Source organism: Salmo salar, chromosome ssa17, assembly GCF_905237065.1.
Source record: "Salmo salar chromosome ssa17, Ssal_v3.1, whole genome shotgun sequence".
Lineage (NCBI taxonomy): Eukaryota > Metazoa > Chordata > Actinopteri > Salmoniformes > Salmonidae > Salmo > Salmo salar.
The window spans coordinates 17,025,892-17,040,939 of record NC_059458.1 but is presented as its reverse complement, the minus strand read 5'-3'; the positions used below and the strand labels follow the sequence as shown (position 1 = coordinate 17,040,939).

The 15,048-nt window shown below is 48.4% G+C and overlaps 1 protein-coding gene across 2 annotated transcripts in view; it reads right to left on the bottom strand.

Moving 5' to 3' along the window:
• Positions 1 to 3,953: 3,953 nt before the first annotated feature.
• Positions 3,954 to 15,048, bottom strand: part of LOC106575283 (FERM and PDZ domain-containing protein 4) — a 65,777-nt gene continuing 54,682 nt past the window's right edge. For both annotated transcript variants that reach the window (XM_014151715.2, XM_045698892.1), the window contains exons 7-16: positions 13,317 to 13,424; positions 13,007 to 13,138; positions 11,380 to 11,499; positions 10,941 to 11,077; positions 10,534 to 10,660; positions 10,208 to 10,297; positions 9,783 to 9,965; positions 9,174 to 9,309; positions 8,008 to 9,051; positions 3,954 to 7,741 (exon numbers count right to left, since the gene is read on the bottom strand). In XM_014151715.2, the coding sequence (XP_014007190.2) occupies positions 4,389 to 7,741; positions 8,008 to 9,051; positions 9,174 to 9,309; positions 9,783 to 9,965; positions 10,208 to 10,297; positions 10,534 to 10,660; positions 10,941 to 11,077; positions 11,380 to 11,499; positions 13,007 to 13,138; positions 13,317 to 13,424 (5,430 nt within the window). In that variant the 3' untranslated portion in view covers positions 3,954 to 4,388. The remainder of the gene's footprint in view (positions 7,742 to 8,007; positions 9,052 to 9,173; positions 9,310 to 9,782; positions 9,966 to 10,207; positions 10,298 to 10,533; positions 10,661 to 10,940; positions 11,078 to 11,379; positions 11,500 to 13,006; positions 13,139 to 13,316; positions 13,425 to 15,048) is intronic.

Here is a 15,048-nt window from a genome sequence, read left to right as displayed (position 1 = left end):
TCATTTCCAATGTATGTGTCAAACTGTATGCGTAGACAGCTTGACAGACATGGTAGCAGAAGGTGAATGTTGAACTTTTGTTGCACACATATCCAGATGATGACACCATTGGTGTGATCAAGGCATAATACACTGCTCAAAAAAATAAAGGGAACACTTAAACAACACAATGTAACTCCAAGTCAATCACACTTCCGTGAAATCAAACTGTCCACTTAGGAAGAGCCACTGATTGACAATAAATTTCACATGCTGTTGTGCAAATGGAATAGACAACAGGTGGAAATTATAGGCAATTAGCAAGACACCCCCAATAAAGGACTGGTTCTGCAGGTGGTGACCACAGACCACTTCTCAGTTCCTATGCTTCCTGGCTGATGTTTTGGTCACTTTTGAATGCTGGCGGTGATTTCACTCTAGTGGTAGCATGAGACGGAGTCCACAACCCATGCAAGTGGCTCAGGTAGTGCAGCTCATCCAGGATGGCACATCAATGCGAGCTGTGGCAAGAAGGTTTGCTGTGTCTGTCAGCGTAGTGTCCAGAGAATGGAGGCGCTACCAGGAGACAGGCCAGTACATCAGGAGACGTGGAGGAGGCCGTAGGAGGGCAACAACCCAGCAGCAGGACCGCTACCTCCGCCTTTGTGCAAGGAGGCGCAGGAGGAGCACTGCCAGAGCCCGGCAAAATGACCTCCAGCAGGCCACAAATGTGCATGTGTCTGCTCAAACGGTCAGAAACAGACTCCATGAGGGTGGCATGAGGGCCCGACGTCCATAGGTGGGGGTTGTGCTTACAGTCCAACACCGTCCAGGACTTTTGTCATTTGCCAGAGAACACCAAGATTGGCAAATTCGCCACTGGCGCCCTGTGCTCTTCACAGATGAAGCAGGTTCATACTGAGCACGTGACAGACGTGACAGAGTCTGGAGACGCCGTGGAGAACGTTCTGCTACCTGCAACATCCTCCAGCATGACCGGTTTGGCGGTGGGTCAGTCATGGTGTGGGGTGGCATTTCTTTGGGGGGCCGCACAGCCCTCCATGTGCTCGCCAGAGGTAGCCTGACTGCCATTAGCTACCGAGATGAGATCCTCAGACCCCTTGTGAGACCATATGCTGGTGCGGTTGGCCCTGGGTTCCTCCTAATGCAAGACAATGCTAGACCTCATGTGGCTGGAGTGTGTCAGCAGTTCCTGCAAGAGGAAGGCATTGATGCTATGGACTGGCCTGCCCGTTCCCCAGACCTGAATCCAATTGAGCACATCTGGGACATCATGTCTCGCTCCATCCACCAACGCCACGTTGCACCACAGACTGTCCAGGAATTGGCGGATGCTTTAGTCCAGGTCTGGGAGGAGATCCCTCAGGAGACCATCCACCACCTCATCAGGAGCATGCCCAGGCGTTGTAGGGAGGTCATACAGGCACGTGGAGGCCACACACACTACTGAGGCTCATTTTGACTTGTTAAGGACATTACATCAAAGTTGGATCAGCCTGTAGTGTGGTTTTCCACTTTCATTTTGAGTGTGACTCCAAATCCAGACCTCCATGGGTTGATAAATTGAATTTCCATTGATTATTTTTGTGTGATTTTGTTGTCAGCACATTCAACTATGTAAAGAAAAAAGTATTTAATAAGATTATTTCATTCATTCAGATCTAGGATGTGTTATTTTAGTGTTCCCTTAATTTTTTTGAGCAGTATATTTACACGCACTATTGGTTTGAAAAGCACATTGGCCAGAGATTCAGAAAGGAATGGTCTCTTACAGATTGTGGTTTTTCAAAATGTCCTCACAGTCTTACCCTTTAAGGCCTTTGGATCTGTGTGTTTTAACTTGACTTAACTCTGAGATTGATACCTCAAGTGCTTCTTTTATCCACACACAGAAACATTTGTCAAACCCTTGGTGATACACCCCCTCTTACTATGCTCACATGAGAAGCATCACGCTAGGAAAGAAGGGCGTCCTGTTACTTGAAATTAATAGATGGTTTAATGTCCAAATAAATAAGACGTAATTTGGAATTAAACATTTTCATGTTCAAAATTACATTAGCTTTTTTTGGTAGATAGAGAAAGCTACTAGGCTTTCTGTAGAAAAATGAGACGGTCCACAAGTTAGTATTTTTTTTACTGAATGGAGTTCTTCTACAAGATGTTAGTGGAGCAAATTAAAGAGCAAGTGAAAACACACCATGACCCTCAGATATGTAAAACATTTTAATGGGTCAGAGAAGCTGAAAGAATATTGAGTGGATTTTTATGTTTATGGTCGGAGAAATAAAATGTAATCTGATACATACAGTTGAAGTCGGAAGTTTACATACATTTAAACTCAGTATTTCACAATTCCTGACATTTAATCCTAGTAAAAATGATCACCACTTTATTTTAAGAATGTGAAATGTCAGTATAATAGTAGAGAGAATCATTTCTTTCAGCTTTTATTTCTTTCATCACATTCCCAGTGGCTCAGAAGTTTACATACACTCCATTAGTATTTGGTAGCATTGCTTTTAACTTGGGTCAAACATTTTGGGTAGCCTTCCACAAGTTTCCCACAATAAGTTGGGTGAATTCTCACCCATTCCTCCTGACAGAGCTGGTGTAACTGAATCAGGTTTGTAGGCCTCCTTGCTCGCACACACTTTTTCAGTTCAGCCAAACATTTTTTTTATAGAATTGAGGACAGGACTTTGTTGTCCTTAAGCCATTTTGCCACAACTTTGGAAGTATGCTTGGGGTCATTGTCCATTTGCGAGACCCATTTGCGACCAAGCTTTAACTTCCTGACTGATGTGTTTAGATGTTGCTTCAATATATCCACATAATTTTCCCTCCTCGTGATGTCATCTATTTTGTGAAGTGCACCAGTCCCTCCTGCAGCAAAGCAACCCCACAACATGATGCTGCCACCCCCGTGCTTCACGGTTGGGATGGTGTTCTTCGGCTTGCAAGCCTCCCCCTTTTTCCTCCAAGCATAACGATGGTCATTATGGCCAAACAGTTCCATTTTTGTTTCATCAGACCAGAGGACATTTCTCCAAAAAGTACAATCTTTGTCCCCATGTGCAGTTGCAAACCGTAGTCTGGCTTTTTTATGGCGGTTTTGGAGCAGTGGCTTCTTCCTTGCTGAGCGGCCTTTCAGGTTATGTCGATATAGGACTCGTTTTACTGTGGATGTAGATACTTTTGTACCTGTTTCCTCCAGCATCTTCACAAGGTCTTTTTCTGTTGTTTTGGGATTAATTTGCACTTTTCGCACCAAAGTACGTTCATCTCTAGGAGACAGAACACGTCTCCTTCCTGAGCGGTATGATGGCTGCATGGTCCTATGGTGTTTATACTTGCAGACTATTGTTTGTACAGATGAACATGGTACCTTCAGGTGTTTGGAAATTGCTCCCAACGATGAACCAGACATTTTCTGAGTTCTTGGCTGATTTCTTTTGATTTTCCCATGATGTCAATCAAAGAGGCACTGAGTTTGAAGGTAGGCCTTGAAATACATCCACAAGTACACCTCCAATTGACTCAAATGATGTCAATTAGCCTATCAGAAGCTTCTAAAGCCATGATGTCATTTTCTGGAATTTTCCAAGCTGTTTAAAGGCACAGTCAACTTAGTGTATGTAAACTTCTGACCCACTGGAATTGTGATACAGTGAATATAAGTGAAATAATCTGTCGGGAAACAATTGTTGGAAAAATTACTTGTGTCATGCACAAAGTAGATGTCCTAACCGACTTGCCAAAACGATAGTTTGTTAACAAGAAATTTGTGGAGTGGTTGAAAAACGAGTTTTAATGACTCCAACCTAAGTGCATGTAAACTTCCGACTTCAACTGTAGATGTTGAAGGACACCATTGAGTCCAGAGAGGATCATATTAAAACGCATACAATGAAATAACTTTAAAAAATGATTAAACATTACACACTGCCTGATCGACTTAAAAGCGCTTTAATAAGATACTTGCTTACATATTTCATGTCTTTTCATTATAATTTTATGTCCTCTGTATTTGTTTTAAAAAATATGTCAAAATAATTTAGAAATTACACTAAGGAGTGTTAAATGCAGTGCAATTTCAGTGCTACGGTACATCAATCCTCTCCACATTGCAACCTATAACTGCATCGTCAATATCACATTAAAGAGTACATGTCTTCCCAATGACCTCTCAAAATGTCTTTAGTAATTTATATATTCATATAGTGTATCATATGTACTGTATGTACATTATTTACATGGAAAATAAATTGTACACAGGAAGAAGGGTGTCTATAATAACATCAGTTCTTATTACAAAGGTCTGGACTTGTATGGCTTTGTATAATGTACATAACACTAAAAGACGGTGCCGCCGGCTGGGCGTCCTACTACTTGCTAAGCAGCGTTTTGAGGGAGCGGGTGAGTGCGTTGGCGATGGCTGACATGGTACTAGAGTGGCGGACCAGGGCATTGACGCTGTGGTCGCTGGGCGCTCCGATGGACGCCGCCTCGGCTGCGCGCAGCAGGCAGATGTAGTTCATGACCAGCTCGTCCACCTTGGCCACCACCTCCCTCTGCTGTTGGGCGGCTGATGCCCCCAGGCCCCTCACCAGGCACATGCAGGCCTCAGACAGGCAGCACAGCACCTGGAAACTGCAGGTGATGGCCAGCAGCATCTCCTCTGGGCTGCCGTGGGCCTGGGCCATCCTGCGACATGCCCTCCCCAGCTCTTTAGACTCGATGGATAGCAGCTGCTTGTATTGGGACAGGTCTGCTGTGATCTGTGGCACCTGGCCGCTGCGGTCCCCCCTGCCTACGCTTGAGCGCACTAGGGCGATGAGCTCGCTGGCGTCGCGGTGTACATCCGAGAAGCCAACGGGGAAGACGTACATGCGGTCTTTGAGCGTGTTGATGCGCGACAGCCGGTCGCTGAAGCTCATGTTGGTCAGGACCTCGCTGTAGAGCTGGTCGCCTGCTGCGTCCGTGGCCGGGCCATAGATAGACACTGCTTCCTCCATTTCCCCGCCACGGCAGCGCCTGGACCTCTCGCCCCTCTCGTCCCTCTCGTCCCTCTCGCCCCCCTCTACCTCATCCTCCTCCGCCTGGCTCTTCCTCTTGAAGAAGCAGTAGCTGAAGGGACCGTGGCACCTCCAGGGGCTGCCCGAGTCCAGCTTCTGCGAGCCCTTCATGTGCTTGGTGTCCTTAAGCAGGGGGAACATCACTGAGGCCCTCCGGCTGTCTCTGCCCCCAGCCGACCAGCAGGTGGACGCTACCGAGCCCTGCGAGTAGCTCTTCGACAGCCTCTTCCTTGTTGGTCTCCTTTGTAGTTTGGGGTCAACTTGTGCTTGCTGTTGCTGGCACTTGGTTCTGCCTTTGTCAAAGAGCACCTCCACACTCCCGGAGCCCGCAGTTACATTACTGGTGCTCCGCCTGAGCTCCCTGCCCCGCTGCAGGCTGTTGGTGCTGGGCTCCCTACCCAGGTGGAGGCTGTTGGTGCTGGGCTCCCTGCCCAGGTGGAGGCTGTTCATACTGGAGTCCCTGCCCCGCTGGAGGCTGTTCATATTGGGCTCGCACTGGTGGTGGAGGCTGGCTGTGACTGACTGGATGTGGTTTTGTCTGTATGTGACGGTGGACTCCTGCTTTGGCACAGTGGAGTTGTGGGTGCTCATGTTGGCTGGTAGGGGAGGTGGTGGAGGTGGTGGAGGAGGAGGAGGGGGTGGAGCCGTGGCACAGGCTTTGGCCTGCTTAGTGAAAGCTGATGGGTGATCTCCTGCTTCCGCTCCCAGTGACGTCCCCAGCTGCTCTGTGCGAGCTACACTAGGGGCAGTAGAGAAACAGAGAGAATCGTTAAGAGCCTGTCGGACGGCATGCTTTGTCCTGCAGTCAGACCTGAGCCAGTCCTCTGGGCCACAGATGCTGGCACCGCTTTGGGACATCACACTCCGCGCTCTGGAGGGGGGCCTGTGGACCATGCCCCCACCCCCTCCATGGATGCTGTCCCTCAGGGACAGGAACCGCTCGACCTCAGGGTCAATGGCGCCCCTCTCTAACTCACTCTCAAGGCCCGAAAAGGAGCTCCTCCTCTCTGTGCCACTGGGCCTTACTTCAAGACTGTCAGCGGGTCTCTGAGCATGCAAGTCAGGATTGCTCTTCAATTTAGTGGGCAGCGTGGCGGAGTGATAAGGTCGGGAGCCTTTGTCACCCCGTGAGGTGGCTGCATTGGGGTTCACTAGACTCTGGCTGAGGAAGGGTGAGGAGGACAAGGAGGGCATGCAGGGATAGCGGTGAATGGTGTTCCCTTTACTCCTAACCATCTCTATCAGTTGGGGATTACTGGTAATATATCTCCTAGTGTCCTTCCTGACTCCCCCTCCCAAGCCTGCACTGTGCAACCTGCCTCCCTGGTGCATCTGGCTCACTGTCAGGTAGTTAATGAGCTGCCTATAGGACTCATTCCCCTCCTTGGGGTTAGCACCCCTTACACAGGCTGTCTTGGCATGCAGATCATTTTGAAGGTTACTCCTTCTAGCTGTACTACCTGTGGTTTCTTTCATCTTGGCCGACCGGAGGGAACCCTCTCTGCTGGTGTCTGACCCAGGAGGGTGTATGTTGGGCAGCATCTTCCGCAGGAGTGTGGTGTCTGCTTGGGGGTGGAGGTCCCTGCCCCCAGGGATCTGGCCCGGGGTGCCGTGGGGAGCCTTGTCCTCATAGGTGAAAACCCTGAGGGACGTGGAAGATTCAGAGAGAGGATGGTGGTTGCCGTCAGGGGCACAGAGGGGCGAATCCGTTGGGGTGCCACAGGCGCTGCTCCCCGTGCTGCAGCCCGCGTCCAGTGATGAGCACTGGGAGCCTTGCAGGGAGTTGTGGGCCTCGTTCTGGAGGGACGAGATCCGTTTGGCTAGGTGGTATTCACACAGCCGGGCAACTCCTTGCCTCACTTGCTGCAGCTGCTCCCCTGGGGCATCTCCCTGCCCACCGGGGGGGTCCCGGGGCTTCTTGGTAGGGGAGGAGGGGAAAATACCTGCCACTCCCCCCAGGTACTCTTCCTCCTGGCCTCCCATCGCCCCAGTGTCCCCCCCTGCAGCCTCCCCAAGTTCCTCCTCAGGCTCTGTCTGTTCAGGATGTGGGGGAGGGGGGCACGGCAGCCTGCGGTGACTCCTCGCCAGGCTGTTCACCGCCAGGTTCTCCGCCATGATGGAGATGGAATTCTCTGGTAAAGGAAGAGGCGGCCTTCTCTGCAACCTCTCGCAGAACGAGGTACGCTCCACATCCAGCTGGCTCCCCCTGTGGCCGTCTCTGGTACTGAACGTGTTGAACTTCCCGTTGGTGTCGGCCAACTTTTTTAGCCGTTTCCCTCCAACAACCATGGAGTTAGGTCGCTTGCTGAAGCCGGAGGAGAGGTTAGTCAGAGAATCGGTGGTTTCTGGATCCAGCTCTATGTCATCTGGATGGAGGGTCTGTTTAGGGAGCGTGGCGGACGACGGCGGCTCGCTGTCTCGATGGTGGGAGGGGCTGTGGGCTTTCTTTTGGGTGGCCACTCTGGGCGAGACGGGGAAGTCTGTCTTTTCCTCCGTCAGAGGCTGGTAGCCCTCGGAGGTGGCGATAAGGAGGCGCCTGTGGTTCTCGTGGATGAGTTTGTGGGCGGCGGCCTGCTCCATGGTCTCGGTCATCTCTGAGGAGTTGGTCTCGTTGCCCGAGTCAGAGGAAGACTCAGGACTGAAAGCTCGAGATATATGCACACCTATGTGAGCCAGAGAGAAGAAAAAAATATAATTTGAGCTTCTTTCAACCTTATTTACATAAAAGTAATATAATTATATTATATCACTTTAAACAAAGTTCAACATATAGTTTGAAGACATCCTAATTTGGGCTAGGTCTGATCACAAAGCACAACAGTGAGCAATGAAAAACCAAAACTAGAGTGAGGCCATGACACTATATGCACAACAGCTGTAAGCTGTAAACTATAAGTGATGTTGGCATAATGATGGTAGTATTAAAGACCTGGGTTACTGTTGGGCTGTGGTCGCTGTGGGCGTGGTGGGTGTGGCCTCTCCTCGGACACGGTCAGGGCTTCCAGTGCCTGCAGGGTTGTCACCATGGCATCCTCCAGCCTCCTTTCACCGCCGCTCCCCTCGCCATGCGACCCCGTGGGGACAGCGTCGATCAGCGACACGGGCATGTCATCGTTGTCGGCAGTGGCCAAAGGGCGACCCTCGGGGCTCTCCTCATCAGAACTGTCTCTAAACCCCGGGGGCGGGGCGGCAATGGCGAGATTTAGCGAATGGAGGACGCCGTCAGTATCATCATCGTCGTCATCGCCCCCCTCGGGGGGGGGAAGTGAGGTTAGGTCGATGATGTCATCGCTGGAGCCCGAGAGGGTGAGGAACGTGGCTTTGCTTGCCGCCATCGTGCCGCCCCCTCCACCTTTGCCGCCATCCTCCCCCCCTCCTCCCCCGGTAGAGTCTTCCTCACAGCTGGCGTCGTCCTCATCCTCGGCGTCGTCCGTGGTGTCTGCATAACAAAGGTCCCTTAGCAGCGGTTCCTCCACCAGCTCCTCACCGATGTTGCTGTAGACCACATGCGAACTGCAGTCGGCGAACTGGAAGGGCACGGGCACCTGGGTCCTGAAGTCTCCTGTGTTGTTGACGTTGTGCAAGTAGGCTATGGGCCTGTTCTCGGGCACCTCGGGACTATCATCCATCAGGCGCTCGTAGCCTAAGTTCTTGGGGTTCACAGTGTTCAAAGGGGGGTCTCCGAAGATGAAGGAGACCTTGGCGCTCCGGGGGGAGTCTTGGGGTTTGTTTCTGGCGGGGGGGAGAGGTGGGGGCTGGGGACTCCTCCACCCCTCCGAAGGCCTCTCGTTCTGCTGCAGGGTTAGGGTATGGTGTTGGGGCTCGGGGACGTAGGGAGAGATGTTGTTCTCTCTCCCTCCATTGTTAGAGAAGTCCATGTCACTGCTGTAATGCTCGTCCTGGCCAGCAGCATTGGGGTCCTCACAGTTGCCTAACGAAGTGCTGTACGGCCACTCCAGAAGATTGTCCTGATCTGTTGTTTAATAGAAGAACTCCCATCAACAATTTGACAAAATTCTGATAATAATAGACATTTATACAGAAGCGCACACACGCACGCACACACACACACCGCATAGTACTAGGTTGACCAACCCATTTCTTCAGCAATGCTGTTGCAGTGGGCCATGTTGAAGATAGATCTCCTAGAGTCCACTAGGAGTCGATAGTACCCTGCTGTCAGACACGCCAGGTTCATGGCATCACTAGACTCCATTATCAACGTGATGGGCTTCAGATCAAACATAAAGAAATAAAAACATTACAGAACACAAGGATGTGGTCTTGCAAGAATAGCATTTATGTACAAACTGTTTTTTCTACTTATTAGCCAGCTAATATTGACCAGGGCATGATGCCTTATGGGTATCTGTAGATTGTTAGGGAATGGGGATACCTAGTCAGTTGCGCAACTAATATGATTTCAACCAAAAAGTTTATTTCCGTATTTAACCCAACCCCCTTGAATTACAGAGGTTTGGGGGGCTGCCTTAATCGACGTCATCGGCGCCCAGTTGTTGTTGGGTGTTAACTGCCTTGCTCAAGGGCAGAACGGCAGATTTTCCCACATTGCCGGTTCAGGATTTGAACGAGCGACCTTTCGGTTACCGGTCCAATGCGCTTAACTGCTAGTCTACCTGCCGTCCAAGCCTCAAGCCACTCACTTAACTGTGTCAACTCGACACCTCAGGCCCCACTCCTTACCCTGACATCCATGACGTGTAGCTCCACGCGGACGTTGATATCATCCTCTGTGAGGATCTCGATGCGGTTCACGTGGCTGAAGTCTGCCAGCAGGGCCATCAGGTTGGTCTTGGTGTTGATCACGTGACTGATGCCGTACCTGGGCCCCACTAGCAAGGTCACCTCTGTCTGCTTCTCCCCTTGCTGTGAGGGTGTGTGTTGGGGGTGAGGGTGTGTGTATGTGTGTGTGTGTGTTGGGGTTGAAGAGGAGTGTGTATGTGTGTGTTGGGGTTGAATAGGGGTGTGTATGTGTATGTGTGTGTGAGAGAGAGTGTGTAAAATAGAGAAGGCAGGATATTGATTTGGAACAATATCTACAGGGATACGGATTGTTTTTCTATTTGACAAATGACTGAAATAGGGAAAGCTACAACTAGTGGCCTTACCAAAAGTATGGACTTGAACACTCTCCCTCCATACAACCTCAGGTCACTGAGATACTTCAAGTAGTGCACCTTTGCCTGCAACACAGTCAACTGCAGGGGAAAAAAGCCAGAGGAAAATATCTTGGGGTTAACAAAAATACACTAACTGTTTATAGGTTTGACTGTATCTCTGTCTCAAATACACAACTGACATCATCATTGACGATGAAGAAAAAAAAAGAAAGCAAACAGACAGACAGCTACACTCCTCTAGAGGGCAGCTCTGCTAAGCATACGAGAGAGAGAAAGAGAGAGAGAGAGATGCGACGACGGAATCCGTACTGTACCTTTTTTCCTGGAGGCACTAGGTTCTGATTGGTTTTGAGGATGTGCGTCAGTGCTTTCTTGATGTTCTTCTCCTTCATGCTGGTCATCACTGCTGGTGGGATGAAAAGGGCCAGACCCCACTCCTTCCTGGAAATTAAGAAGGCATTTGATATTCAAGGGCGTGGAAATAATGCAAATTAGTGTTCACCTAGTGAACACTAATGGTTAGAGCGTTGGACTAGTAACCGAAAGGTTGCAAGATCGAATCCCCCGAGCTGACAAGGTAAAAATCTGTCGTTCTGCCCCTGAACAAGGCAGTTAACCCACTGTTCCTAGGCCGTCATTGAAAATAAGAATTTGTCCTTAACTGACTTGCCTAGTTAAATAAAGGTCAAATAAAAAAATAACAGTAAGGAGCTGAACCTACTGGATGTATTTGAGCGAGACCTTCTGCGTCTGCCTGGTCGTCATAGTGAGGACGTACATCTGCAGGGCGGCCAATCGGAGTGCGGCGTCGTACTTCAGCTCCGAGCCAAAGCGCTCCAGAACCACATCGTTACAGCTCTACGGAAGACCAGGAGGGACAGTTAGAACCAGTGGACTCAAATCCATTCAAAATAGATGCATTTTGTTCTATTTACAAGTTGAGGAAGGACAAGCTAGAAACCGGCATTGTTGTCAGTAACATAGACAACCAACCAATTTTGGATGGGAACCTTGAACTTGATACGCATGTACCGAAAATTGATCAAAAGGCCATTATTTACAAGCTAAAGTCTCAATGCTTGTTAGACAAGTTCACCTGAGAATACAGTCTTGTGTTATGCTCCACTATGATTGGACCAGGTCTCCTGCGGTGCTCTCACCTGAACGTAGAGGTATTCAAACGCCACGGCATCCCGTCTGAGCAGATCCACCGGGTCCTTGGGGACGAAGCTGATTCTGAAGAAACATTTCATCTTATCAGACCCCGGCCTCTGTGTCACCTGAAACAAAAAAGAGGATGAGAGGATGTGAGAAAGGAGGGGGAGGAGTTGAGAAAGCGTTACAGAGAAAATATTGAAATGTTTTACCGCACTGTAAATGTATACTGATGTGAAAGAGATAGACACATAAAAACAAAAAATATCATACGCAAGATCCCTCAAGGTGCTAGGTCAAACTTCATAAAATGGCCAGGTAAATTCATTCCCGAGGACATAATGGGATGGTAAGGCCAGTGCTAAGGACAGGGTGAGTCATTGTTGCAAATACAAGTCATGCAAATTTACATCCATTGGACAGGTTCTTGGCCTCTGTCAAGGGACAGGAATTCATTAAGACACGCAGAGGGAGATATATTGTAAGTGCTACACTGGTCAGTAGTTTGCCCTCGTTCCCTATTTCCTTCACAGGTACACTCTTAGAAAAAAAGGGTTCCAAAAGGATGCTTCGGCTGGCCCCATAGGAAAACCCTTTTTGGTTCCAGGTAGAACCCTTTTAAGTTCTACGTAGATAGCGCCTTTTTTTTCTTCTAAGAGTAACGTCTTGAGCATTGAGCTTACAGATTTCAGGCCCTTACAAGAATCATAACAAAACCTATTACATAACTCTTTTCATCCTTGAAAAGAATAATAATTTGTTATTCGTCAGTTAGAGCTGTCTATGCAGGATGATGGTGATGCATATTAAAAGTATCCTCACTATGATCGCAGTACACTTTCATTAAAACATTGAAAGCAGAGGCGCCCTGCTGTGCCGGACTTGATAAATCATGCTGTGTTCTTGAGTCGCTCTATGAATACTGAGCAGGAAGTGTTTGCGTACGTCTCAAATGGCACCCTATTCCCTAGTACACTACTTTTGACCAGCGCTCTATGGGACGCTCTATGGGCCCTGGTCAAAAAGTAGTGACCTATAAAAGGGAATAGGGTGCCATTTGGGATGTGTACTTTGTCTGTCTCAGCTAGAAGCTTGGAGTGTGATTGTGGCGTAGTGCTGGAATAGAATTGCCTCTTATCTTAGGCTAGTAAGTGAAGAGGCCGAGGTGGGAGTGCGTTTAGGAAGCAGAATGGGATCACTAGGGGGACTCTGGGCTAGCAACAGATGAATGACTTTCATTCTCTCTATTCTCTCTGGGACGTTGATAACCTGGACCTGTAGCTATGAGCTACTGAGACCTATCCTCCTGATATGGGCTAGTGGTGTCTAGATCAGTTACATATATGATTCTCTTTCTTCTGCTCTTTTTCAAACTATTAGGACTTATGGCAGAAAGCAGAAGCTCCATTTGCTTCTTGTTAGATGAAATGCATAAGTGTATACTGCAAAGCACTAGTAAAAAGGGCTTTATAAATTGATTGGTTGACTGAGTCATTGATTGATCTCTGTCATGAATTGCCCTCTTGGCCAGGTACACCTTACATAAGAGGTCGCTTGACCTCAATGGGACTTCCTGGATAAGTAAAGGTCAAACCAATGACTTAGCGTTAGCATGCCTACAGTAATTCCTACCTGAGTTAGCATCTCCTGTTCATGCAACAGTAGCAGCTTGCTGCCCGATCCCTCTGTCCGCTGTTCCAGCATCAGGGAGAAGTGCTCGATGCACTTGATGGACAGCTTCTCTTGTAGGGTCATGATAACATCCTATCACACCATAACCAAAGGTCAATTTCAATGTCCTAATACCAAATGATACATTTTTTTATTTGTATTCTCGTTTTCTGCCCCTGTGTAGGTAAGATGGTTAGAATGCAATTTGCATTTCAAGTCAAGGTTGAGTCCCCACGCCATATTCCATTAATTTCCTCCCACTCACACACACCTTGATGGATGTGCTGCAGTCGAACCGGAACGACTTGGTCTGCCCGTTCTCCAGGTACACCTTCAGAACGTTCTGCATGAAGAGGAGAGAGTTGTCCTTCACTGTGTTCTGGGTGGAAAGGAGACACAGAAGAATGACATACAAGACATACAGTAGCCAACATGAAGAGAACAGAGTTGCACTGCGTTCTAGGTGGAAGCAGGACTTACAAAGGAATTACCTTATATTGCTTGCTAGCATTGTTGAACTGTCTGGATGTAGTCAGATAAACAAGTGTATACCAACACAGAAAGTATTCAGACCCCTTGGCTTTTTCCACATTTTGTTACAGCCTTATTCTAAAATGTATTAAATTGTTTTTTTCCCCCTCATCCAGCTACACACAGTACACCATAATGACAAAGCAAAAACAGTTTTTCTGAAATGTTAGCAAATTCATAAAAATTTCGAACGGAAATATCACATTTACATAAGTATTCAGACCCTTTACTCTGTACTTTGTTGAAGCACCTTTGGCAGTGATTTCAGCCTCAACTCTTCTTGGGTATGACGCTACAAGCTACAGGCACACCTGTATTTGGGGAGTTTATCCAATTCTTCTCTGCAGATCCTCTCAATGCTCCCCATCCTCTCAAGGTTGGATGGGGAGCGTTGCTGCACAGCTATTTTCAGTTATTTTCAGAGATGTTCGATCGGGCTCAAGTCGGGGCAATGGCTGGGCCACTGAAGAATATTCAGAGACTTGTCCCGAAGGCACTCCTGGCTATGTGCTTAGAGTCGTTGCTATGTCTTGGCTATGTGCTTAGGGTCGTTGTCCTGTTGGAAGATGAACCTTTGACCCAGTCTGAGGTCTTGAGCTCTCTGGAGCATGTTTTCATCAAGGATCTCTCTCTGTACTTTGCTCCATTCATCTTTCCTTTGATCCTGACTAGCCTCCCAGTCCCTGCAGCTGAAAAAAATCCCCAAAGCATGATGCTGCCACGAGCACACTTCACCACAGGGATGGTGCCAGGTTTCCTCCAGATGTGACGCTTGGCATTCAGGCCAAATAATTCAATCTTGGTTTCATCAGACCAGAGAATCTTGTTTCTCATGGTCTGAGACTCTTTAGGTGCCTTTTGGCAAACTCCAACCAGGCTGTCATGTGCCTTTTACTGAGGAGTGGCTTCCATCTGGCCACTCTACCATAAAGGCCTGATTGGTGGAGTGTTGCAGAGATAGTTGTCCTTGTGGAAGGTTCCCCCTTCTCCACAGAGGAACCCTATTGCTCAGTTTGGCCGGGCAGCCAGCTCTAGGAAGAGCGTTGGCAGTTCCAAACTTATTCAATTCATGAATGATGGAGGCCACTATGTTCTTGGGGACCTTCAATGCTGCAGAAATGTTTTGGTACCTTTCCCCAGACCTGTTCCTCGACACAATCCTGTCTCGGAGCTCTGCGGACAATTCCTTCGACCTCATGGCTTGGTTTTTGCTCAGACATGCACTGTCAACTGTGGGACCTTATATAGACAGGTGTGTGCCTTTCCAAATAATGTCCAGTCAATTGAATTTACCACAGGTGGACTCCAATCAAGTTGTAGAAACATCACAAGGATGATCAATGGAAACAGGATGCACCTGAGCCTAATTTTCAGTCTCATAGCAAAGGGTTTGAATACTTATGTAAATAAGGTATATTTGTTTTTTATGTTTAATAAATGTGCGGAAAAATTCAACAACATTCAAAGTTGAC